The 26,831-nt window shown below is 43.4% G+C and overlaps 3 protein-coding genes across 9 annotated transcripts in view; 1 reads left to right on the top strand and 2 right to left on the bottom strand.

The window, feature by feature from the left end:
* atp8a2 (ATPase phospholipid transporting 8A2) overlaps window positions 1-7,760 on the bottom strand; it is a 47,662-nt gene extending 39,902 nt beyond the window's left edge. For 2 of the 7 annotated variants that reach the window (XM_030399087.1, XM_030399089.1), the window contains exons 1-3: window positions 7,471-7,760; window positions 4,825-4,932; window positions 1-178 (exon numbers count right to left, since the gene is read on the bottom strand). In XM_030399087.1, the coding sequence (XP_030254947.1) occupies window positions 1-178; window positions 4,825-4,932; window positions 7,471-7,513 (329 nt within the window). In that variant the 5' untranslated portion in view covers window positions 7,514-7,760. Of the gene's footprint in view, window positions 179-927; window positions 4,787-4,824; window positions 4,933-7,470 lie in introns of those variants that run through there. The other 5 variants (XM_030399088.1, XM_030399090.1, XM_030399091.1 and 2 more) reach the window with 5 other exon arrangements.
* A 2,147-nt stretch (window positions 7,761-9,907) lies between these two features.
* rnf6 (ring finger protein (C3H2C3 type) 6) lies at window positions 9,908-15,933 on the bottom strand. Its single transcript, XM_030399095.1, has 4 exons — window positions 15,831-15,933; window positions 14,556-14,711; window positions 14,192-14,356; window positions 9,908-13,701 (listed from the first exon to the last, which is right to left on the bottom strand). The coding sequence occupies exons 2-4, from the start codon at window positions 14,695-14,697 to the stop codon at window positions 11,849-11,851; spliced, it is 2,160 nt and encodes a 719-aa protein (XP_030254955.1). The 5' UTR covers window positions 14,698-14,711; window positions 15,831-15,933; the 3' UTR covers window positions 9,908-11,848.
* A 1,448-nt stretch (window positions 15,934-17,381) lies between these two features.
* cdk8 (cyclin dependent kinase 8) lies at window positions 17,382-26,787 on the top strand. The gene is made up of 13 exons (XM_030397857.1): window positions 17,382-17,850; window positions 19,256-19,331; window positions 19,801-19,911; window positions 21,393-21,533; window positions 22,574-22,631; window positions 22,725-22,856; window positions 22,973-23,116; window positions 23,879-23,948; window positions 24,152-24,224; window positions 24,422-24,519; window positions 24,703-24,781; window positions 24,916-25,074; window positions 25,680-26,787. Exons 1-13 carry the CDS (start codon window positions 17,723-17,725, stop codon window positions 25,803-25,805), a joined length of 1,395 nt encoding a protein of 464 aa, XP_030253717.1. The 5' UTR covers window positions 17,382-17,722; the 3' UTR covers window positions 25,806-26,787.
* Window positions 26,788-26,831: the final 44 nt, after the last annotated feature.

Below are 26,831 nucleotides of genomic sequence, written 5' to 3'. Positions count from 1 at the left end.
CTGACGTGGTTGTCGCAGAACTTGGTATTCTGGGGCCGGTTGAGCAGCACCGTCCGCGCCGTGGCGTCTACGGGATCCGCCTGGGAAGTGGTCCCGGACATCTCATCATCTGCCTTGCGGTAACCGGCGGAGGAGCAAGCAGGTCCTGCACCGTTGGATTGATGGGAGAGAGGCGAGGCTGAGTGAGTGTGAGTGAGAGACAGACGAGACACAGAAAGAGAGACAGAGAGACAGAGAGAGAGAGAGAGAGAGAGAGAGAGAGAGAGAGAGAGGGAGGGAGAGAGAGACAGAGACACAGACTGGAGACGTGGTTTACAGTTCAAAAGCGAAGGCGACCAATTAGTACTAGAGGCTACTGTCTGCTGATGTATGCTGAAGCCAGCGGGGTCGATTCAATGACGTTTCCCGTTATAAACAGTCCCCCTTGTCTTTCAGTATTATTATGCAGGTACCGTCGATGCACACACGCGCGTTTCGCGACGCCCACGGGACCCCCCGCGTATAATGGATGTGCTGAGGGATGCACAATGGCGAACAAACACACCGGGTTTGTCTGTTTTATCAGCACGTCAACTTGCTCATGTAATACAGAGAAGACCGGACGCACATCTGTCGTGAAGCCATAGGCACATATAATTTATATTTTTAAAAGTGACAGAGGAGGATGCAACACGCTTCTTCTGCAGACTCCCTGCCTCCCCGCCAACCTGGCTTTGTCATCTCCAACGATTTTACAGCGTCGTGATCTCCGCTCATTCACCCCCGCATGAGCTCCGGGACCGGGGCATTTTTCATCCTCGAGTGCGCCTAACCGCGGGGATAGTAAGTGTAGTTCAGCGGGGACGTGAAGGGGGCGAAGTGAGAGCAGTGCAAACAGATCTGGACGCCACAGTTTACTCAGCTGGTAGCCTACAACAACGAGCGAACCTGGGCGAGGACGGATGAAGCAGCGCGCCCGTGCCTCCTCTCTCCTCCGTCGGCCTCGCTGAAGAGGAAGCTCCCGGTCCTGGTGAAAGATGCTGGACCGCCGAGCTCCGCCGCCGTGTCATCTGGTCACCTGCCGCCTCGGGAAGCCTTTTATCGGGCACGACTGGGACGATCTCTTCCCTGCAAATTTAATGCAGAGCGGCTCACTGCTGCAAGTCCAGACAACAAGAGGAAGCCATATGGAGCTCCTTCAGTGCTGCGGAGGGGGAAAGCCGGGGCTCCGCTTTTAAAGGGCCAGAAGCCTGATATCGCCTTAAGGTCTTGCGGTCAGCCACAGATGGGTCAAATGACATCCATGAGGCAGGAGCCATCCATCAGGAGATCACTTCATGTCGCTTTCCCTCCGATGGTTGTCCAACAGCAGCGTTCAACCACTCCAGGTTTCTGCTCTGTCCCTTGTCAGCTCGCATAGAAGTAGTTTATGACTCTGGCAGCCTACTGCTTATCTGGGTTGCCTCGGTTTTCTGATAACACCATAGCCACAAAGCCTTTAAGCACGCCTGTGGTGCTCAATTGTTATTACACAGTGAGCTCATCTACAATATTACAACAGGCACTTTTGACATGTGTTATGGGATTATTGTAATTCTGGAATGATTTGATACTTATATATCTTTTTGGGGGGGATCTGCACATTGTGTGTGTCTGTAAGTGAAAACAAGGACAGGCTAATTGCATAAATAATTAAGAAAAGAATAAGCACCGCCAGGCTTCAGCAGATTGAATTTCCGCAGTCCTGAATCTCTCTTTCTGCAGCACGTCGCGCTCACAATAGACAGGTAATCCTCTCCCTTCATCGATAACCAAAATTAAGTTAATATCATTATATTCCACTCAAGCAGAGCTTGTTGATCTAAAGCAGGCGAGGAATTGTAAAATGACCCAGGCATAAGCCAGTCAGGCTTATCTACTACATGTGCCATCATTGCTATCGACACATCAGTCTTCCATTTTTCTATTCAGAGTCCTTAAGTAGCGTATTTTACAGGAAACAGCTACGATAATTGGATCATTTTTGAGTGCAGTTAAAGGGGAGGCAAGATTGAGTTTCATTTTTAATCGTAGTTTACTTCATTGCCATTCTTCCTTTACAGAGAAAACCTGCTTTACATTAAAAGAGCTTGAACACAGTTGGAAACTCAGACCAAGTCTAGTGCTATTCCACACCAGCCCACAATGTGTCTGCACAAAGCAGGGAGCAAGGGTCAAAGTCTATACAAGCAAAATGATAATAAGCAGCCATCTCTTATCTCTATATCTCTGACCAGGCTATTACCTCCGGACCAGACCTAGCAGAGCTATAAGTCACAATCATGGCTCAGCACTCCACACTGCGAACTGCTCTGGGGTCAATCAAGATAACTACTGATTGTAAGGAAATGACTAAGGATGATACAAGGTTAAAGGTATGTGAGGGCACACTGTCACCTGTAATGTCGTCTTTTCTTTCACTATCATGAAGCAATTCTCCTTTGTTTTAAACACCATTCTCTCTCCCTCATGATATCTTTACTATGCCGTGTTGCTTGTTTCTGTTCTTGTTGAACTATTTACTGTACCACCCACTGCACCCTACCTCCACTTTTTAACCCCTCTAGCTTTCCATGCAGATCAATAATGTCTTTCTCAGCAGTCCACTTCAGCTCTGATTCATTTGTGAGGAGATCAATGCCTCGGTTACTCATCTCTGATGGAGTAGAGACGCAGTCACCTCCGTAACTCATTACTGATGCACCTACGATGAGTCAGCAACAAAACCCCAGCAGAGCAAGGCCAGGTCAATTACACATGAAGCACCCGGGCTAGACGGACAGGTACCACATTGGTCTGATAACCTGCAGCCAGAACAGGTAAGACTAGACTGATCCGACCTCAAACAAACACTCTACTCTACGATCTCATTCCCTGCTAGCAAGATACCACCAGCTACCCATTTGGTTGGTGAGACTTCAACAAGACGTGCTCCATTTCTTAAAAACAGTCATATGCATTAATTACCCAAACTTTGTTCCATTGTGTAGAGAAGCTTAAGAGCCCTTTTTTTTCTCTGTTTCCAATGTGAATACCTATGTCATTAACCGCCTATTAAGCCCTTCATGCAGTGTACAGAAAAATAATATCTGTTCCAGTAAGCAAAACAAGGGCAATGTGCAGTTAAATCCATGATACATATTATTTTGAAGAAGATTTAATTCATAACGAGCCTCATAAAATCTTAATATGGGGTGCTGACTTTGTGTTTTGGGCTGTGCCCAAGCTACCCTGGCATGGGGCCAAAGTTTAACTGTTAAAAAGCAGGCTAGGCTACTCAATAATGGATGGCGACAGGCTGCATAATACATCTAAAATTTCCAGTATGTCCAGAGCATATTTCACCAGACACTCTGCCTTGTTGCTGGGATCCCGCCTTCACTCAACAAACGACTCGCATGTCAGCCGCTATCACGATGTCTCCCTCAGTGGCAGTGTCAATTAGTGCGACTGCCAGAATTGTGTTTTAAATGGCACAAACATAGGTCTTGAGATGCTTACGCGTTTAATTCAATCATGTCTAATAGGGTCTTCCAAACACCCGGCCCACGGATTAAATGAGCCAGAAAGGAAATAGCTACTAATCATAACAGCAGTTATAGTAGAGCAGCTACAATTATCCACAGCTGTCGAAGCGCTCTCACCCCCACAAGCCATGCCGAATACAGACACTCTGGCTGTTTTCTCAATTTTATTATCCGAAGAACTGTCAAAACATTTTAGATGCAAATGCACTTGCGCTGATGAATGTGCATGGTAAGTCGAAGTATATTGCATAAAATATGCATAATCTACCCCAGCGTGGTACAGAACATAAAACATCCTCCCCTGTGTTCCCCTGTCCATCCTACAATCCTCCTGTGTGGTCAGTAAAGCATTACCAACTGAGCATCTTCTGCTTGGTTGACCCCTGCGTCCCATGGCTGTCCCGGTCTCCGAGGTGACCTGCAGGTCCTACATGCAGGTCCTGGCTGACCTGGTCTCAAGCGGTCCCAGTGGGTTCATTTGCTACCGTAACAGAGTAGGAAGTAAGGCGAGAAAGCCTCTTATGAGCCAAGTGAGCGAGCAATGATAATCCCCTCTGTGTCTGCTCTGCAACTTCACCTGCAGCTAAGCCATAGCCTGATAATCCTACAGGTGAGTCCGCAACACGCACACAAACATACGCTACAATAATGTATGCATATGCGTAAATACATACACACACACTGATACTGCATTATGGACGCACACTCTCTCTCTCTCACACACACACACACAGGTGGACACACAACTTTTAATGACATAAAACATGCAAGGTCCCGACATGCAGCTGCTCCCCTGGCTCCTCTCTAAATCCAGCTGACAGTCACTTATGTGTCACACATGCATGCAGCAGTGTTCATGTACATGCTCCTTTCAGGCATGCCATGTCCGTACATGCATGAGTTGTGTTCTGCAGCATGCCTGTGTATTCATGTTCAAAGTTTTTTTCTCAGAGACCCCAATGCATATTGCTTTATCACCATGGTTTGACATAAGTGCTCACCCCACTGTCTAAAAGCACATGCAGTGAGTGGATTAATTCGTGTTCAACATTCATCACTCCAGGCCCAGAGGAGCTACACTTTATTCAGAGTCCACAGCAGTAATATCATGTCTTAACCGACAAGAACCAGAGCGCATTCTAGTAAGTTACTAGACATTGTAGCTCTTGAGGGCCGGGGGTTGGTAGACACCTGCTCCTAGCCTTTGCGCATTGCCGCATGCACCTTCGGACTCCGGACACAAATAGGGCGTCATCCAGTCTAATTCGAGCAAACTCACTTTTGTCAAACCTGTCTGTGAGGCAGGCACGCATGGCAGCGGCGGCGCCTTGGCCTGGGTCCTGTAGTTCAGAAGCCTCCTGCCTAATGGTGGTCAACACTAACTGCTCTGTGGGCGCCAGAGAGGCCGCGGCGGGAAAAAACAACACACACAAGACAACAAGTCAGTATACACATACCGTATACAACACATCCATGTGCCAATAAGTGGACTGTAAATGTGTTTGCATTTGTCTCTGGTAGCATTAATAGCGAGATGAGATTCATGCCTGCATATGAAAAATACAAGCCTGAGGAGTCGCACACAGACATGGACTTTATCAAATCTTTGTAGCTTGCCCAGGAGTGCCCCCCAGTGTCCAATTTCTGTAAATACCTCCATGCTGCAATTTATTAGGCCTCCCGCTATCTCCCAAATGGCATCTTCAGTAGCTTGGCAGCCATGACGACGAGTCATTATCTTCCCAAAGCAGATGCATTGTTGACAGTTGGCTGAGCTGCATGACTCGCACAAACACTGCCATGACACACCGACACTGGGACAAGAAGCGCCCTTATATTTAAATAAGTTAAATGTTAAATGTCAAAGACAATCTGCAAATACTGTAAGGCATCTTAATTACAGTTTGTTAATTTTATATTGTGAACTAATGATGAATTATTTTTCCTCTAGTATATATAATATAACATGTGTTTGTGAGTACTCAGGTGTAAAAGGTGTTATTAGAAACACGATAAAAATATTTATTTGTTGAGTATATATGATCATTTTAAATACAAACAAATTAAAGTCTGTGCATGAATGTGTTTGAGAGCGTGTGAGTAAATGTGACAGATTGGTAGCAGCAGACGTCATCAACAGGGATGTGCAGCTCGCTAATTCGAACAAAGAATCAAGAGGTCAAGCCCCAAGAGATTACAGTAAAGGTAGCATGGAGAATCCAGGAGAGAACACATGTACCTACTGACTGACACTCATACAAGAGCACCCCTCGACATCCATCTGCACGTTAAATATAGCAGTGCTAAACATGCTTGTACACTTTTTTAGACCCTATGAAACCAAAAAAGTCCCCATGAAAGCCCCACATTAAGTGTTCTGGTACAAACAAGAAGGAAACAAGTGTATCTCGTAACTGAAACACTTCCATGTTGCAGAATATCCATGAAAACAAACAACTGACAGCAGCGGTGTGAGTCATTTGTAAAGCCCTGTGATATTATATTTTAAACTAAGAAACACGATGAGCAAAAGTGTTACGAGCAAGAGCTATGTACTTTTTTGAACACTACACTGTCAGAGACGCAAGCTTCAATCTGTGCTGCCCCAGAGTCAAGAAGATTCAGTGGTGTGTGTTTTAATCACAACAAATAAATATTTGGGGAAACTCTCGCCTGAAGACAGTGTGGCCCAGTTGGCGCTCATCTCTGCTCACAATTTGCCCTGCTTTCTATTTCTGGAAGCTGCATGAGGCATGCAGCCACACACACACATACACACACATAACGGCAATGCAGCCCGACAATATGTGCCAGTCACTATTAAAAGCCACTGGATGAGCCAAACACATGCTCCTCTCTTCCAGGACAATCCAATCCGATGTCTGTTTGCCTGCCATATGCGAAATCATCTGATGCAGCCTCCTGTTTGAACATCCCCCATCCTCTCTCCACCTCCTACTCTGAGGAGAATATGAGGCTTTTTTTTTTCTTTTTTCAACAAAAGTGAGTCTATAGCCCTCACTACAGAGTTTGTCATGTTGGATTGCTCTCAGTTAATAAACTTGGTCCATATAGCATTTGAGTGCAACAGCCTGAGCCATCCCTTTCCAACACATGACACTCTGGATGTGGATGTGACTTAAGGTGAGAGTTTCATTTCCGGACGGGCTCAGAGGCGCTCTTTAGACGGTCACGTGTTTTTTAAGTCGGCGCGGTAATAGGCTGTTCTTGGACTGATCTATAGGAGCTTGAGTTGGACGTTTTAAAAAACAACATCACTAACATGTAGATATGGAACAGCGCAGAATCACCTCAGCAAATCGTCATATTCAGGCGAGTCAGGCGAAAAGATGCCATATCATGCGACTGAGGAACTCGAGATATAGGAGGCGGTTGCAACAAAATTATATAATACCATTATGATGCCATGCGAAAGACAGAACATTCCTCAGTGATAAGGTGACACAGCAGACTCACATTCATCCTATCAAGAATTTAAAAAACGTGTTATATTTTCGTGATGTTAAGACACACAGCACGGACATTCATCTGTAAAAAAAAACAAAAAACATACCAGCTTTTTTACAAAAGGGCAGACAGTGGTACCTGAAAGCAAGCACCTGCAGTCTGTTTGCCCTTGCATCCCCAACCGGTGCCAAGAAAATGAGCGAGGCTGGAGGATAAATACCGGTACAGCAAGTCACCCCACATGCATGCTGCCGCAGTCCCCGACAGAAACCCGTTATTATGCCAGGCACATATCAGATACGCACGATTATATAGGCTACAGGCCGCTATATCCTCAACTATAACAGGGTTATTACTTACACTGAGATACATACGATTGTATATTGACTTGTCACGAATGAAGCGGCGGGCAAGGACCCAGATCGAGCAGTGATTTGATGTTGTTTGTTAGGCTTACCTCCCTCGCTGTGTATCTTCTTGGCTCTCCGGTTGAAATACATCTTGCTGGTGGGGAACGAGTGTCGGCGAGGCTGGGACGAGGAGGCCGGAGCGGTGGCATGCTCATGGCTCACCGACAGAGCAGGGGGTCGCTGCTCCGGGCCCAGGCTGCGGCCGTCGCTGCTGCAGCTGCTGCTCCTGCACGGGGATCATCATTTTCTCGGTTGGACGGCGGAGGTAATATTATGAAGGGCAGCTTCAGCACGGGAGTCAAGTCAGAGAGAGGGGAGAATGGGCTACTTCCGGTTTCTGCTTTCAAAATAAAGCACACTATCTTAAAGAAGGGAAATGCAATCTGCAATATGATAAATTGAAATATGATTGTGGTATAATTGTATATGGGATTAGGTTTGTCCACATTGGCTGGATTAAAGGATGAATTCACCTTAAGATGAAAATTCAGTTATTATAAACTGAACCCCATGTCGCTGGAAAGTCAGTTGAAGTTTCCTAGTCCAAAAAATATTTTTGGAGCTTCACAGCAAACTGCATTGCAGCACTCTAAATTACTGAAGCAGATGGGGACTTATTTAAAACATAAATAACACCAATAACAAACAAACATGATATGGCTCCATATCGTTTGTCAGGTGTTTTTCAATGTCCAAATCCAGCTCCCGAATTGAGTTGAAAAGAAGTTATTTACACCCTTTTAAAATGTGCATGTCATTTCTTTACACCCTTTTAAAATGTTGTTTTTTTTCCCTGTTATATGTTTTATGTTTTGACACAAGTCCCCATCTACTTCAGGTGTTAAGGGGATTACTGCAAAGCTGTTTTGCTGTGAAGCTCCACAAGTGTTGTGTGGACTATGATACCAAAACTGACTTTCCATCTCCATAGTAGTTAGTAGACTTAATTTTCATTTTTGGGTGAACTTAGAAGATATGCAGTAAAATAATGATTAAGATAGTTACTATAGGATGATTCAGTTAAATAAATATTTTAGAAGAAACTTGCTTTCAATTACCAGAAAATCCACAATCACGTAATTACTACAAAATTACTACACCCTTGGTGGCAATTACTTTAATCAATTATTTTTATGAACATTTAATACTTTCACACAGCACTGACAAGATAATCGAACTAAAGGAAACCGGCAGGTACAGGTGCCACAGTCGACAGTTTGTAGAGCTAAAAAGCCAGGTGGAACTTTTCAGAAATTGGCTTATTAGTCATATACATATAAGATCATTAAGTATCCCAATCCTTCTAATGTGTAATATTTAAGACACAACTGTTTTGTTCTTAGTTCCTTGTAACATTAATCCAGAAAATTATCCAAATAACAAAATAATGTATTTCAAACTATGTCGATGATCAATAATCCTTGAAGTCATTTGTTAATGCCGAATTGTGAGATTTGTTTCTTTTTATTGGATTATAGGACTGTAAACAAAATGTGTTTTGGGCTACAACTTTTGATGTGGGAGAAGAAAAAAAAACAGAAGATGTCAACCACTAATGACAACCAACTTCGAATTAAAGAAATTTTAATGGACATTTTTCAATATTTTCTAAACCAAGTAAGTGTCTTACCAGTTAAAATAAGCAGCAGGTTAATAAATATCGAAAATATTTGCTACTTGCAATCCAGTGTTGTGCAGGTGAGTACAAAAGTGTTATTTAAATACCTCTTAAAAAATTATTTGTAAACCTTTATTTTGAAGGGCGACTGTCAAACATCAGTTGCCAGTTCCGTTCAGCCTGGCCCACGGGGGCGCGCATCGGATGATGGGATGCGTGCGCGCAAAGGCCCCTGGATTCAAAACACTAAATTCAAATAAACGTGTTTTTATGAATTTTCAGTATTTAAGTGGGGGTTTATTTGATACCTTTTACTCATTGAAAGCAAAGTTGATAACAGTACATATTAAAACGTACCGTAAAGTTAAACCAGTAAAGAAAAGTAAATAAAATGCAAGTTAGAAGCATCCATTGTTTAAAGTTTAGCCCACATAAACCTCGATTCGAAATTCATCTTATCATTTTGTGAGAAAAATAATGTATTATCTCGTTCTTTAAACGTGAGCAGTTAACCTAAACTTGATGAGTTGGCTACGAGACAGTTTTAAAAGATTAATGTTACAGTATGTTTTTACAAATTCTGAGTCTTTAGCTAGCTTAACACTCACCCCAGCGACCTGTTTACGATGACGTACAGCCACCAAACCGTTCAGACACACTTATTAACTGACTTCTGGATAATAATACACTATATTTGTATGAAAGGCTGATTAAAAACATATTTTCGCCATAATATAGCTGAAAAACGGACGACTTGTTGGTAGTTGGCACGACCGGCGGCTGACGTAAACGTGCGCAGAGTTCCCCTTGTACGTAAGTGGTGCGTGGCCACGCACACATACAGTACAGACCCACATACATCAGAGTTCCAGGCATAACAAAGCTGTATTTTATTCCATTGTTAAGGAGCAGAGAATAAAACCCATGTCTTCATTTTATTACATAGTAACATATTTATCTTAACTGTTTCATTTACTCTCATCACATTGTAACATAATACATATTCATATTTCAAAAGTTGATTTCCATCTTATTAAATAGGAACAGAATAAATATTCACTTCTTAACTGAGTGGCCACAATCCTCTCCAAGTCTCCGACGTGGGCACTAGCTGAACAGAAGCTTTCTGAGAACCAGGTTTACTGGGACCTTTCCTTCAGCACCCACACACACACTCACATGCACACACAATTCAAACATACACACTTACCCCACTCTCAAACATACTGACATATTAGACTGCGTCATTGCTGCAGTTTTATTAGTGACATGTTAACTGCAGAGATGCTGTAGCTCCTGTGTTCTGTTGTTGATGCACAAAGTGACCCCGGTGGCAACACACTTAACTAGGTGGCTAAATAATCCACCTATGCTACACTAGAAATGACCAATATCTGTGCATGTTAATGTCCAAACAAACCTTAAAAAGCGTACAGGAATATCATATTACTAACACCGCCTCATTCAGGTGTTGCACTAGTACTGGAACTGAAATAGACTGCGACCATTGCACTGTGACAGACCCAATTAGAAAGAGATGTAGTTTTAACAGATTCTCGTTAGCAGAAAATGCCGTTTTGGAGTCAGAGTTAGAGCAGATGCTCCAAACATCAATTATCCAGCATCTTTTTCATGACCGATTTCAGCTGGACAACTGTAAAAACGCTGTAATTTTTTTTTTTTCTAATTACAAGTTCCAGGTTTTTGCTCAGCAGATGTATCAAGCCAACTACTCTTTGCAACTTCATGACACACATCCCAGGGTGTCTGTTGGGTATTAACCTGAAAGAGCAACATGAACCAACAGGAAACAATGATTTCATGGTAAACAAGGCTTTGTTTTTAAGTGGAGATGATAATCAGGCATTACAATGTAAACAACAATGAACAGCAAAACAAACAATACTGTCTTTTCTCTCCATATTGCACAACTCATACTAAATTACAACTTGGAATTCCTGATTATCACATGCCTTCTGTATTTAATTGAAATTGGGCTGCCCATACAGATAATTTCATTGACTTTAAAGTGGCTGATTTTAGTGGGTGAGTTTAATGAATGAATTCTGTATTGCAATTATATGGGACACGTTTATGGAAATGGTTGTTATTGTTGTTTAACAAACAAACACTACTAGATGTACAGAATAAAACTTAATTCAAACTTAAATTCATAGCTCACACATTCCAATAAATCAGACATTTCTTTACCAACTTTAAAGGGACACTTTAAAATGGATGTCAAAGCTTTAAAATGGTGACTGTAAAAAAAAAAGAAAAGAAAGACTCAAGGTTTCCTGCTTCCATTCTGAACAGTTGAGGAGCGTCTTGCTTCAAAACCCTTAAATACAAGCAGTGGAGAATTATTTACAGCTTATACCGAATAAATCAAGTCTAGAAGTGATCTGCGCAGTCCAGTTGTGACAAAGAGACGTCACATGTATCAGACATTAAAGAGTTAAAGTGAGACTAGTCAGCAGTGGCTACAGGAGCTCCTTAAGCATTAATGCCATCCATTGACATGGGCCTCTGAAGCTTTGTGACAGAAGCCAGTGAAACAGGTCACAGGAAGAAGAAAATAAAACAAGTTGCTGAAAACAAAGAGTCTAAAAAAATAAAGTTTTGTTAATTCTCTGCATTTATAGTTTATTTTTTCCGCACTTTTGGTTCAACCTTCTTCAACTTCAACACAATGGATATTTTCAAAGAAATTTAACCATGAAAGCGCTATGTACATGCAAAGCCCACTTGGGTCTGCTCAGTTCATCTAGCCAGGAACGTCATAGTTATGTTTGTGAGCAAATAGGTCAGTCATGATGCACTGCTAGTATGGGCTGCCTACAGATGGGGCAGGTGTTGTTTTCAGAGAGCCAGCGGTCGATGCAGTGGATATGGAATTCATGGGAGCAGGGCAGGCGACGCAGCTTGTTGCCCTGGGCATACTCATTGATACAGACACTGCACGCACGACCCATCTCCCCCTCCAGGCTGGCCTGACCATAGGTACGTGTGGATAGATTGTCAATCTGCTCTTTGGTCAGGCCCCTAGGGTGTTCATCATCTTCCTCATCATTGAGCAAGAAGAAATGTGCCAGCCGCAGGATGGGTAGAGTACCGTTCTCTACCAGATTGTTGGTGTCTCTGCTGGTGGCCCGTCCCTCTGTGGTGCTCACTACCCCGCCACTGAGCCTGGCCTGTCCACCCTGTTCCTCCTCACTTCCCACCAGCCCCACCCTCTCCTGATCTACTGCACCTGTACCAACCTGGCTAGCTGCACTCTCATTTGAATTCAGACGACTAGTTGGGCTAGTGTTACTATTTGTACCACTAGCATCTGTGTGGTTTGGTGACACAGTTTCAGAATCAGCCTCTGTCTCCATAAGAGAACTTAGCTCCCCAAATCCAGTCATGATCTGGCGCAAGATGGAACGCAGGGCAGTGGAGTTGGGCTCTCCAAGGCCTGTCTCACTGATGCGCCTCAGTGGGATCCGGATAGTGCTCACATAGGTGCGAATCCCAGCTCGCTCAGAGCGGGAAATGGTGCGTCTGAATCCACCACTGTCACTTTCAAATGTAACAGTATTTTCAGCAACGCGGGCACGAGAACGCGTTCTACTGGCGATGCTGTCCCGATCGCGGTTTTCACCAGGTCGAATCCTTCTCACCTGCAGGTCCAACATGATGGTTGGGTGCCGTCGCACCGCTGAACTTCCTGATCCTACCACGTGCGATTCATTCTCGCGTTCTCCTGTCTCGACAGCTGGCTCTGTATTAGCTGCAGGTTCTGCTACAGCCTCCCCTGTTTCCATGGAAACAGCGCTTGTGCCACTGCCTGGCTCAACAGTGTGGATGCTAGAGCCACTGATACCAATACTTGATGGAGGAGTGGTACTGTTAGCAGGTATTCTGTGCAAGGGGGACCGGCTTCGCCTTGACAATCGGGAAGAAACCCCGCCCCCCGCTGCAGCCCTGCGTGCACGACCACGTGATCGAGTCCTACTGCCACGTGATTCATGTCCGACTGCTGGGGCCTGAGATACAGACTGGGGTGACACACGTGGACAGTTTATAGAGGCAGACATTTGATCACTGCCCTGCTCTACGTCTGCATTTGGGGCTTGCTGTTGCAAAGGTGCAGTTTGATCAGGGGGAGGATTGGGAACAGTAGGAGGTGGTGCCAAAGAGTGCAAAGTGGCACCTCTCCTTGGAGCAGCAGCTGGGGTAGCCACTGGTGCAGGAAGTGCAGGGGGGCTCATAGAAAGAGTACTAGTGCTGCTGCGTGTACGCCGTGTCTGCATCCTCCTACTGAGGGCTGGGCGGGTGGTGGGGTATGGGGTTGGCCTTGGTGTGGTTGAAGGGCGAGGGTTGGAGAAAGAGGAAGCCGTGCGTATAGAGGTTGAAGTTGTGTTTGGGGCAGTCACTGGCAGCTCTGCAGTGTCCGCAGTGTCATTATGCTCCCCTGGCTCAGGCTGATCATGGTTGATGTTGATTTCAAGACTAAAACGAAACTCTCCACTGTTAGGGTTGGTCCGGCTGACAGCACGCCATGTCTGGTTGCCACTCTGCCCACTGCGAGTAGCATTACCAGTGCGTCTGAAAGTGTTAAGCCACTCCAGTAATGAGTCACCATTAGAAGTTTCTGCTCCGGGCTCTGTTCCCCCTGTAAAGACAAGCATGGGTAAGACATAAAACGAATGCGTATTCACCTAAAATCGATTTTCTTGTGCAGGAAAAGGCAAAACAAGAAATTTACTTTATCCCAGTGACCATCTACAACACTGACAGTTTTAGGCAGTCTGTTTCATACCTTACTCACAGCCGGCACTTCTACAGTATTTACTTCCAGGCTAAACCAGAATAACAGTATGTGTTACAACCTTGTTTAAATCTTGGCAGAGATTATGCCAAGATAAAAAAAAAAGAAAAAATCATCAATATCTGTGCTTAATAATAGAAAGTGTCTTGGGAGCGCTCCGTATTTATTATGACGAAAGTCCAGTCCTAAAACATTTTGCTGTAATCTTATGTGATGATTTTTGTCTTATTAGTTAATCAATAGTGACTTAATCTGAGCGATGTGGTATAATGACTAGTGAAAAGCCAGACTTGGAAAGATCAGACAGAGACATGTCCCTTGCCCTCTTCCCTACCTGTGCCTCGTCTCCCTCCAGCCCCTCTCTCCTCTCCCTCACCGCTGCTGCCCTGCTGTTCTCCAGAATCAGCAGTCTGTGAGCGCTGCTCAGGACGGGGCTGAGATGACATGCGCTCTTTTGCTCCATCAAGACGGTGCCGGAGCTCCTCAGCAGTCACCTCCCCTTTGAAAACATATGGACAGCTGTGACTCCAGAAGAACTATCACTGCTCCTGTACTGACAGCAGACTGTCAGTACGACACATTGTGACCTAATGCATGCTTTGTATGCGGCTGGAATAAATGTGAGGTATATATGTGCTGCAAGGATAAATTCACATCTCTATCAGTTTGTTAACATTGCAAGATGTTTCTGTCCTCACCAGGAGTGCCAAGCAGGTTGCTGTCTCTCATTAGGCGGTACTCCTCCTCACTCAATTCATTAATGAAGTGATAGTATGCCTCCTCCCGTCGAAGACGCTCTGCCTGCCTCCGCCGTTCGTCTCCCCCACCAGGAGGGTCCATCACCGTGTAAAGTGCTGGCATACAGATGAGTGAATGTGTCAGTCAGGGGTGGAGTGTGATCTTAAGATACCCACACAGCTTTACATTAAGCATTCATAAAATAAGATCTGATGTCACACAGAGCCCCTGCAACTGTTAAAGTGGACATGTTCATATGTCACTTAAATATGTTGCTGAATAATAAAACAAGCTAATGACAATTAGTCCTTCTTATGGAAAGCTACAGAAAAAAGCAGTAATATATCATGGACGCCCTATAATGTATTTGAAACTAGAGCCTAAATGCAATGAATTTAGAATTGTTCAATTACCTCTGGCACTAATCTCAGACCAACGACGACAGTTAAGACAACGCCATCCATTTTATATCGAAAGACACCACCAGTAAGACACTGAGTAAGGCTACAGTAATCTTGCTAGCGTTGCTAACGTTAAGCCCGATGACTAGCGCTGTAAATTCACCCAGTTTAACATGTGGATTAATGCTCGAGTCATTCACAGTAAGAAACAGCCCGTAGGTACCCTAACAGCAACGTAGTCTTCATTTAAGCTAATATTAGCCAAGTTACAACAGTAGCTACGGAAGGCCATGTTGAAAGCAGGGGAATAAAGCAACAAAACTGGCGTTGTCATCCTGGTTAGCCACCAATCACCGGCCTAGGGTTAATGACGGACACGCCAACCGTCCAATCACTGCTCTACAAAGGTGGTACATGATAAACTAAACGGAGGACTCCTCCATGTAAACGCAGGGCAAAGAAGGAAAGACAAAGAATCTTGTCAGCTTTATGACAGAATTAAATTATCGAGATGTTAGCGCCAGACAATGATTAAGTGCGTTGCCGCCCAGACACAACAGTCAGTTTAGTGGACCATTCAAGGATGCCAAGTGTCATTTTGAATGCGCAACGCTTTAGTTGCTAACCGAGCACTAGCAAATTAGCACATCTAGCGAACAGCAGTCCGTCGACACTAGTGTTAGCTGACTCGCGAGTGAGCTGTGAGGATGAATAACTCCTAAGATAAAAACGTGACAAACAGTTTTATGGAACCGTCAATATACACAGAGCATAATACTTAACCTTAGAAAAGTTTTACAAGAGATGACAATGACATTAAAAGGAATTTACTACCTGACAAAGCAGCGGTAATATGGACGGTTTGCTTTGCTCTCCCTTCTCTCTCAAACCAAGATGGGACCAGTGGTGCTACATTACACTGTCCGTCAAAACAACCTCCCTGACCACATTGGTTCCTAGGTGACACAAAAAAAAAAAAACAGCTCAAAGTTTGCTGTCACAAAACGGAATACATTATTATTATATTATTATGTATTTTATTCAATTTTGTGGAACTAGCTGATATTAAATCAACATTTTTCAAAAGCAAATTGTGCATTATGTAGAGAAGTAGACTACCTACAACATTTTTATGTAAAGTCTTAGCAAATCACACACTTAAAACTGTTCTGAATGAGTGAGAGTTTTTCTAAATCTTCATTACGTATTTTATTCAATAGTTTAAATAACTACTAGCTAATGAGCTACAGTCTGAAATCCAAAAGCAGGGCTTGTAAGTACCAGGGACGTCCAACATAAAGTAGTGAAAAGAAAATGCTAAAATTATGATAAAAGAATGGTAAGATTTACATTATTTTACTTGTGTTATACTTGAGCAGCACTAGAGTGTATTGTGTTTTTTGGGTTTCGTACAGTATCACTATGAAAAATAAAGCATAGCCTATGTCAAAATAATAAGTATTTGCTATATACATTGTTGTGCTTTGGGATTACAGTTCCTCCTTGTTTCAAATATTAAAGTATTCTGCTGACCAGCACCGCTCAGGATGTTGTCTGTTTTGTTTGTTTGTCCACCCAAAACAGCCTTTGAGATATCTTTATGATATGGAAGTTCCCAAAGAAAAGTCAATACATAATGCTCCAGCATACTGGAATGTTTTGTTTGGTAACAAACACAGCAATGCTACAATAGAAAAGGCCTACCTTAGGTTGATCATATTTTCTTTTGGCAACTCATAGCCTCCAGATGGTTTTATTTGTGCTCCAGCTTTAGCCACTTTCAATTCAATTGTAAAATTCTTGTTTTTTGTTTTTTTTTCATTTTGTCAACGAATTTCTGTAGATTTGGCTACTTATTACTGCACTATGACACATGTTTAGTTACATACTATCTCATTTAATTGTATTATATTCAGATAAATATATTTTCTAATCTATTCAGGGTTTTAAATGTTCTAATGCATTTATTTGGCCTATAAGACACTTTGAATTGTCTCTGTGCTTAAAGGTTGCACATAAAAAAAGCAATTTCTAAGAATTATCTCAAATTATTGGCATACCTTAAGGGATAACTTACTAAATTATAACCCTCTTATTCGCTATTATTAAAAAAAAAGGATTAATGTGCTCTGTTATGCTGAAAAAATAGTAAAACATGCAGAAATGCCTCCATGCTCCTGTGTTATAGCATTGAAAAACATGCCACAGCATGGCAGAAAGGGTGTGTTATTTTACTATAATGACTGATTATAATAATAATGATTGAATAAACATGCAGGGCGGACATCAGCTGTAATTTTTACGAGTATGAATATCCACGTGGTGCAATCTGTCTGCCCATTTTCTATAGCTCTTTCTCTGCTGCGGGGCTGCCTTCACGACGTTTTACGACAGTGCCGTGCGCGAATACGCCATCGCTACCGAGTGAAGTGCGTCTCTTTGGAGCAGATACCGGCTGAGAGAAACGCAGCAACAAGAGAAAGGAATACATTTCGTGCTCGTTTCCCACCTGGACTACCGTCGAGCGACGCGCATCCCCTCCGGTACAAACAATTTCACCCGAAAACTCGATGTGGAAGCTGGGCTGAAGAGAGAAAAGGGCCACGCTGGGGAAGGCAACTAGCCGAATTACCAAACCGAGCTCGTTGGTGTAGCTTAGTTGCCTCCCGAGCGACGCTTTAAATAAAGGAAGGAGCGGGTACACTCAGCCCAAACAGTGGTGAAAAATGGACTATGATTTCAAAGTGAAGCTGACCGGCGAAAGAGAGCGTGTCGAGGACCTGTTCGAGTACGAAGGATGCAAAGTGGGAAGAGGCACCTACGGTCATGTATACAAGGCGAAGAGAAAAGATGGGTGAGTTGATGACCAGCAAGGCCTCGAGCCGGTGAACCCTTCGACAGCCCCCTTCCTCTCCCAGATACGTCTTAATTACCTCTCTCATTTTTCTCCCACCAAAGGCTGGAATCGTGTGCCACCGGCAGAAGAGGCACGTCGTTAACACATTTATGTAGAGAGATCAGTGTGAAGGGCAGCTGATAGATATTACCTGCACTGTCAGGACGCTCATGAGGCTTAGTGACGGCTGCAAGAGCACTGACAGATGGCTCAACACTGTGATTCACGTCTGCCTTACCTGTGTTGTTGTTGTTGTGGTTGAAACATTACCCAGACAACTCTTTTGTCCAATGTTGTGGGTGCTATTTTATTTGGTGAAGCTACTGTAGCGTTTGCAGGTGATGTGGTGAATGTAGGATGCAGCAGGTGCATGTGTAAGCACTTGGTAACGATCTTAAAGTTAGTATCTCCACACCAACTTGTCTGAATTCTGCCATCACCTTAAAGACTATACGCAGGTGGTTAGAAACTGATCATTTTTGGAGGGATTGGGCACATGAAAGCACATTTTTGTGCTTGTATACAGTAAAGCTAGTCTGCCTTTAGCACTAAAACACTATTTACTCCATGTTTAAAATCCAGTCTGTAATGTATAATCTTTCATGCTCTTTTTGTGTCCTTGAAATTAACCCCACCTTCATTCCTTTTTATTCCCTTTTTTAGTAATTCTTGCTTTTCAGTCGATAGAGATGTCATGGAATAAGAGAGGAAGTGATGCCATGAAATGACATGCAACAAAGGTCGATGGCTGGACCCTACCACCTTAAAGCCTTGGCACTAACCACCTTAATTTCTAAACCTCTTATTTGTTTCCCCTTTCCTGCTTTATCTAATGCAATCTCTGCTGGGGAGAGCTGAAGGCCGCTTGAGCTACCAGGCCGATACTAGGCCCATTATCACAGCCCTGGACATACTGGCAGCCGGAGCCTCAGAAAAGAGTCCTAAAGTGTTTAAAGATGTTTGTGTTCACTTTAGGAGGCTGCTGTTTATGAGACTCTGTGAGCTAATTTGTGCTGCAGCAGTTGGATGAGGCCTGAGGAGGCACAAAGCATGGGTTTATGAGATGATTTAGGCCAGGGGGAGGGAGGGGTTGTAACCGATTCATTCAAGTGAGAGCCAGTCCCGGTGCTCTGTTTGTCCCTCGCCAGCTGCCAGACAGGGCCTGTTTCCTCTCCCCCTCTATTGTTTTGAGCCTCAGAGGTGAGCTTGATTACACAAATCTGGAGGTAATGCAACTCGGCCTCTTCACAGAGTCCCTGTGCCAGCTGCCAAGTGCCCCCCTTTATGTTTCTGTGCAGACAGCTCTCAGGGGGCCCGCGGTCTGGTCTAGTGTTGATGTTGCCCTGCCTCTCTCTGTTTGTAGGAAGGATGATAAGGACTACGCCCTCAAGCAGATTGAAGGCACTGGCATCTCCATGTCAGCCTGCAGAGAGATTGCAGTAAGAACTGCTTGGCTTACTATGTCCCTTTGTTTGGTCTCTGTTAAACACTCTCATGCCATTCCAAGGTGGTTTATGTAATGCTCGAATCACCTTCACAAAGTAGCTCTTCTTAACTAAGCAACAGACAACTCAAGAGCTACAGAGAACGTCTGAATGAAAGTTAGGAAATAGACTTTAATGTTACGCATACTGAGGGCAAGACACAAAACCATTTCATATTCAAAGTTAAAACATCATATGCTTCAGAAAATGTGTTGTTGCACGTCATTTTCATGGCATTGCATTCAGATGTACAGGTGATGTGTCCACCCTCCGTTTGAATAATTAATGGTAATCAGTACAGTAAATTCCTCATTCCACAGTTAATGCATACATAAATCATTACACATTAATTGCCTATTTGTCATTCATGATTTCTGCCGTGAGAGTGTGTGGTCTGTCCTCTGATTGGGTCTGTGTGTTGCAGCTGCTGCGGGAGCTGAAGCACCCCAATGTCATCTCACTGCAGAAGGTTTTCCTGTCGCACGCAGACCGTAAAGTATGGCTGCTCTTTGACTACGCCGAACACGATCTCTGGGTAAAATGCACACACACGAACACACATGCATGAAACACATTGGAGCTGCATGGCCTGATTTAACAACAATAAAGCAGTGAGGATGCATGTTGATATTTTCTCTATGACATTTTTTATCATATCTATGCTCATTTGAATGTTCACATGTAAACACGCTGCAGCTTCCCACCCATTTATGTGATAATTGTACTCTTAGTTTTGCTCACAGTTTACAACTAGTTCATATTTTTAAGGGATGCGTGATGTATATCAGCGAGAAATGATTGTCCAGGTATTGGTAAATTTAAATGATCAGCTATATGTTGGTCTCTGTGAAAGTGTAGCCAACAAATTGAGCCAATAATATGAAGCCACGTTTCTTTCAAGTGCAGCATCTACACACTCCTGTACAGCTGGTGGCTGTCTGCACCTTTACAGCTGGTTTGCAGTTCACCCAAAAATACAGAGAAGATTAGGCCTTGTCCACACGTACACAGTTATCTTATTTAGAAAGCCTCAAGTAGACATTCATAATAAAGTGATGGAAGAGAGGGACAAATTCGGGTGTTTACAATGTTTTGCTGCCAAGTTATCCAAGTAGATTCTTTGAAGAGCAGTCGCATACACAAGTATACAATCTGCTTCTTGTTTACAATCCCAGTGCAGATGAATGAGCATGGGATATGCATTTTCAGCTGTGTTATATGAACAGGAATTTTTTTTTCTGAAACGGTGTTGAAATGCTCATCTGGACAGCGATTTGTCTTTCAAAACTCTGTGTACGTGTGAACGAGGCCCAAGAATAAGCAAAGAGGAACAAGTGCAACTCGCTGTTGCTGCTCATGACATCAAACTGTTGCACCTGGGTAGAGTCACTCAGTGCAGCCAAACATGTTGTTTCTTTAAAATAACAGAAGTTGCAAGCGAACTCCCGCACACTGTCTAACTTACAAAATTAAATTAATTCCCGACAGCTCGGTACTAGACCTTCTGCAATCAAACGTTTTGATGCAACAGATGTTATCTGAGCTGTTGAATCTTGAAGTATACATTTTTGCTCAATACATCCTGTCCTTTCTTACCCTCTGTCTGTGAATTAACTACATGTTATTTTTTATAATGCAAAATATACACACATTCACCATCAGGCAGTCATGAGGAATGCGGCTAAAAATTGTGCTAATTATGCATTGTGAAGTCTCATTAAAACACACACACACACACACACAAAAAAAATATTCAACATTTGTTAGTCAAGCCTCTTCTGCATTACAGTTGGCAGGGTATCAGAAGTGAGTTTAAATGCCATTTTCTGCCACAAAGCTGCAACTCTCACATTCCCCTCCCAGTGAAGTGGAAACACATGCCACAAACATCAGTCTCTCGCTTCTCGCACAAACTTACGCTTGTGAACACGCGAGTGTAGCAAAAGACACAAAATGATGGATTTCAGTCATCATGTGCGCACACACCACAGTTACTATTATCTTGTCTTTCTGTAGCACATTATTAAGTTCCACAGAGCGTCCAAGGCCAACAAGAAGCCCCTTCAGCTGCCCAGGGGAATGGTCAAGTCTCTGCTCTACCAGATCCTGGATGGAATCCATTACCTCCACGCCAACTGGGTCCTCCACAGAGACCTTGTAAGAGGATTGGGGAGGGAAGGGAAGGAGAGAGAGAAAATATTTGGGTAGAAGGGGAAACAAGGCAACAGTTGATGAGAGATCGAAAGATTGTTATTAGGCAGAGAATCATTCAAAGGCATGTGAAGCTGAGTCAGCCTCAATGTAGTGATGAAGTTTCACGTGTTGTCAAGCAATCACATTTATAGAGTAGATGAGGTGCAATGTGAGGATTTCTGTTTAAAAGACGAACACAATTATCCACAGAATGTGAAGGAATAACTAGTTATGGCGGAGATATTTACTGAAGTTAGCATGTCAGCCAGCTAAGTCCATAGCTCCTGTGCTCCTGGTGTAAGCACCCAGCACTCCCCTGGGGATCCAGGCTCACTGCCTGGACTGCTAGCTGCAAAGCTAACTGAGCTAACAGCAGCTACAGTTAACATTATATGTTGATAAAACATTTTATAACATCGATATGTCCCCCCCCCCCCCCCCCCCCTTTGTTTAGAGAACTAATTCACCAGATTGCCAATTTTTACATATTGCCATACCTTTTTAATGTTTTTTTGTCACTATGTTTGTTTGTAAATATGTTGATCTTTTTCACTTATATGCACTTTTGCATTCTATGTTGTGGTTGTTTTGGTGGAAGGTTATCACATCAGAGCTGAATTGTGAATTTAAATAGTTGTGTTGATTGTGATCAGAAGACAAACCTAAACGCTTTTGTAGTGTTGCAGTTGCTTCTGTGACATAACATTTAAAAAAAGAGGAAGTATAATTTTTTTATAGGTTTTAACAGATTTTTTGCCAAGTTTTCTGCCATTAACTGACAAAATGAAATGGAAATGGTAACCTTCTGTCTTGTGGGGTGCTGTGGGTTTGTCTGTCCACTAGAGGGCGGCAACAAAGTTTTAATTTATACACACCATATTCATGGTTGTACTTTAACAAATGGGCCAAACTACTCTTAATCAATCTCAGTTGATTTGTTGCAATTTTTTATATAAATGAAATAAATGGAAATACATTTTGGTATGTCTTTTGTCCTCCCTCAGAAACCAGCTAACATTTTAGTGATGGGGGAAGGACCAGAGAGGGGAAGAGTAAAAATTGGTAAGTATACTGTCTCCTTTTTAAAAATGTTAAGTCAGTTGTTCACTGTTAAAGTATGGTTTTACCTGACTGATTATAATGTCAATCTTGCAGCGGACATGGGGTTTGCCCGTCTCTTCAATTCACCGCTGAAGCCTTTAGCCGACCTCGACCCCGTGGTGGTCACCTTCTGGTACAGAGCACCTGAACTACTGCTTGGGGCTCGGCACTACACCAAAGCCATCGGTGAGAATCGTGCAGCACCATCTGTCAGCACAGCTTCTCAGCTTCTTTAAGCGTGTGCAACCAGTTCCGCTGATTTTGGTGACGGCTTTCACTGGCTTTTGCTCTGCTTCTGTCAGACATCTGGGCGATTGGCTGCATTTTTGCGGAGCTGCTGACGTCTGAGCCCATATTCCACTGTCGCCAGGAGGACATCAAGACCAGTAACCCATACCACCACGACCAGCTGGACCGCATCTTTAACGTCATGGGCTTCCCTGCTGGTGAGAGTCCAGTGGGAAAATTCTCCATTTCAGATCATTAATACACACTGAATTAAAAATAATATATACACATTGTTTCAAAAAGGGGATGCATTTTTAGTGACATTTAAGGAAGTGACGACTTCTGTTTGACCAAACAATGTATTAAAGCTATTCAGCTGCTATTATACCAAAATGCCAAAGCTGCTGTGTGGCCCTTTTCAGTGGAAAATGCTGTGAAAGGATAAGCACTTTCTGTTTCCAGCAGAGGCGGATTATTTCGTTGGTCTTTTCTATTCTGTTGTTTCTTCAGGCAGTAATGTGATCTGTGGGCTCTGAACATCAACTGACACGATAGATGAAGCCAAGTCATAAACAGAAACTTTCACTTGCAGGGCTACATTTGGGCCTATATTTTCCAGTTCACTTAAGCTGCTTCTCTTCCCTTTTTCAATCGCTGCTGCTCTAGTTGTGTAACCCACCAGCCTGTCTGACGGATCTTTGTTTTGATTTTGCAGGAAGCCGAGCCTTACAAATTTGCACCGCTGCAAATTTTAACAATCCCTTTGTGCTGTTTTGGCATTTTTTCGAAGAAATTTACAGTTATATGAAAACGACGCAGCTCAATATACTATTGTTGCAACAAGGGGTTGTCAAGGGGAACTCATGAGTGTTCGTGCTTAAAAAACACTGTAATCCAGACCCCTACAACCTAAATAATCTGTTCTTGAAGGGAGGGAGGGTGTGACGTCGCGTAATCCTGTCTTTCCCTCATTTTGACAGATAAAGACTGGGAGGACATCAAAAAGATGCCAGAACACTCGACGCTGATGAAAGACTTTAGGAGGAACACGTAAGTCTGCAGAGCATCGCTGTCCCAGTTTTTCTTAAAGATCAGAAACAAAGTTGGAGCAAAGCAAAGTGCCATGTCTGCTGGCAGAAAGACGTCTTTGAGTGTTGTACACAACTTGCACTTGTTACTGTGTAATAGCTCTCTGTTCTTATGTGGGGTAATTGCACCAAAGGCATGACATATTTTCTCTTTCCCTATCACAGATACACAAACTGCAGCCTTATAAAATACATGGAGAAACATAAAGTCAAACCAGACAGCAAAGCATTCCACTTGGTGAGTGAAAATGCCTCTGTATTCAAGCAAATGCATGTAATTTACATAAATTATAGACATTTTATTACTATGAATTAGTCTGAAGACAGATATATGACAACCATGTAGCTATAGTTCAATTCTCTATAAACCAAAGCTTGCTTTGTCATTGTGTGCCTTCTATTAATCGTGCTAATATTTCCTGGAATTCATTAAAGCTGCAGAAGCTGTTGACCATGGACCCCATCCGTAGAATCACATCCGAGCAGGCCATGCAGGACCCCTACTTTTTGGAGGAGCCTCTGCCCACCTCTGAGTAAGTGACGGCACACACATACAACCATGAATTCAGCCTGTATCCAGTTTTATTTATGTTGTGCAGCTCCTTCAACATTAGTCACATGACCCACCATGTCGAAAAGGTCCCTTAGCTAATTGGCACCAAGTCACAGGAATCAAGTGTTCCAAGTTGACAAGCCTCTTTGCGTTTTCCCTCCAGTGTGTTCGCAGGCTGCCAAATTCCCTACCCCAAGAGGGAGTTCTTGACAGAGGAGGAGCCGGAGGACAAGGCAGACAAAGTAAGAAATGTCCCACATTCTGTCTCGCTGCAGTCATTCAGCATGAATATACATGGAAAGGTGAAGGGAAGCATCGCAAGTAGGTAGCAAATACACAAAAGGCCTGAACATCATCTCTTTTTTTGTACCATTAGAAAAACCAGCAGCAACAACAGGGAAACAACCACACGAACGGGGCGGGGCACACTGGCAACCCTGACAACAGCCACGCCCAGGGCCCGCCTCTGAAGAAAGTGCGAGTTGTCCCGCCCACCACTACCTCAGGTGGCCTCATCATGACCTCAGACTACCAGGTAGGTTTCTCAATCCCTTTCTGTAACTGTATCTTATGTAAAAAGAACTATGAGAGTTGGGTACTTTTCAACATCGTCACATTGTCTTGATGCATAGTTTTTGTGTAAGTAACACAATTAGGTCTATGTCTAATTCATGTAGTTAAGCAGCTGGCAACCAGTGTAACAGTGTATTACTGCCTCTTGCAGGACAAGATGTTAACCCTCCTCTATGCACTCAATCCAGCAATCAAACATTTGTTCCATGTTTCATTTCTGTATGTTTCATTACATTTACTCAAGAGCTTTTTTGGGGCACAATACATTTTAGAGGCAAATATTTTGCTTTTTACTCTCTACATCAATTTGAGAAGTTTAGTTACTTTACGGATTAAGTGCTTCTTCAGAGCCAAAATATCACATTTAAGTTAATTGATTTTATTTGCAATCAGAGAAGAAGAAAGATTTCGATCATTAGGATAATCCTGAATAGATTTTTATCTGATTTTCTTACCATATTGTGCAGCCCTGTTTCACAAGGGGGCACTATCATAACGAGTGAGCCAATGTTTTGACCAAAGAGTGTAGCTGACAGGATTTAATGCTCGTCTTCCTCCTCCCTGCAGCGCTCCAATCCACATGCTGCCTACCAGAACCCTGGACCAAGCACATCACTGCCCCAAAGCAGCATGGGATACTCCTCTACCTCCCAACAGCCGCCCCAGTACTCCCACCAAACCCACCGCTACTGAGACACCCCTCACACACACACACACACACACACACACACACACACACACACACACACACACACACACACACATACTTCAACATACGCACATATACACGCATACACAGCCCTCACATTGCCCACCTGAACGAATGTACTGAGGGATGTGGGGATGTCCAAGGCAACAATCCCCCACTCCCCCATCCCACAGAGGGCACTTTGTCTGCAGCAGTCCGTTTATTCAGAATGGCAAGAATCTACACTTCTTCAAGATAACACACACAGTAACCCAAGTATTGGACACACCGCTACAGAGCAAAGCCTGATGGTGGAGGGATGAGAAGGTTGATATAAGAGTGGAACCAGCCTGTTTCCGTTACTCGGATGTGATCAAACCAGCCAAGAGAAGATGGCTCGGTTTCGGGGGGACACATGTTAATCTGTTGTGTCATCTCCTCCCCTCGTCTTCTCCACCTGTCTCCACACCTCCACCTACGCCCTACCCTCTTCCCGTCGAAGTTTGGATGAGACTGAAAGCTGCTATGTGACTGCCAGCGGTGACAGAATCCCTGTCCGACTGTCCTCCTGTCTGTCTGTTTGTCTGTCTGTTCGTTCATTTTGTGTGTGTGGCCCTGTGAGGGCCTCAGCTGAGGACTCAACTGAGCTGCTGTGAAGCATGCTGGGAGGATGTGGAGCCCCCACAGCTGTGGCATTGAGGGTTTTCAGAAAGGACAAAAAAAGGTGACAAAAAAGATTTTAGTAGTTTTATTAATTAATCTGTTTTCATGTTTAATTTTTTTTCCATTGCAAGAGTGGCAGAGCAGCTTGCGCTGGCTGAGCGCTCAGCTGCTGTATGCTCTGAGCAAGCCTTACAACATGATGACAAAACCAACCAATCGCATGGAGGATGGCAGATGGAACATGCATTGTACTGTATTGTATTGAAATATTTTACATGAAGCAAGTATCCTGACAATAAAAACGGAAAACATTGATATTGCTAATATGTTCCACCAGCAACTGATGAGTGATGCAAACTTAAGCATGT

This window comes from Sparus aurata, chromosome 19, assembly GCF_900880675.1.
Source record: "Sparus aurata chromosome 19, fSpaAur1.1, whole genome shotgun sequence".
Lineage (NCBI taxonomy): Eukaryota > Metazoa > Chordata > Actinopteri > Spariformes > Sparidae > Sparus > Sparus aurata.
This window is presented reverse-complemented; position numbering and strand designations above follow the sequence as displayed.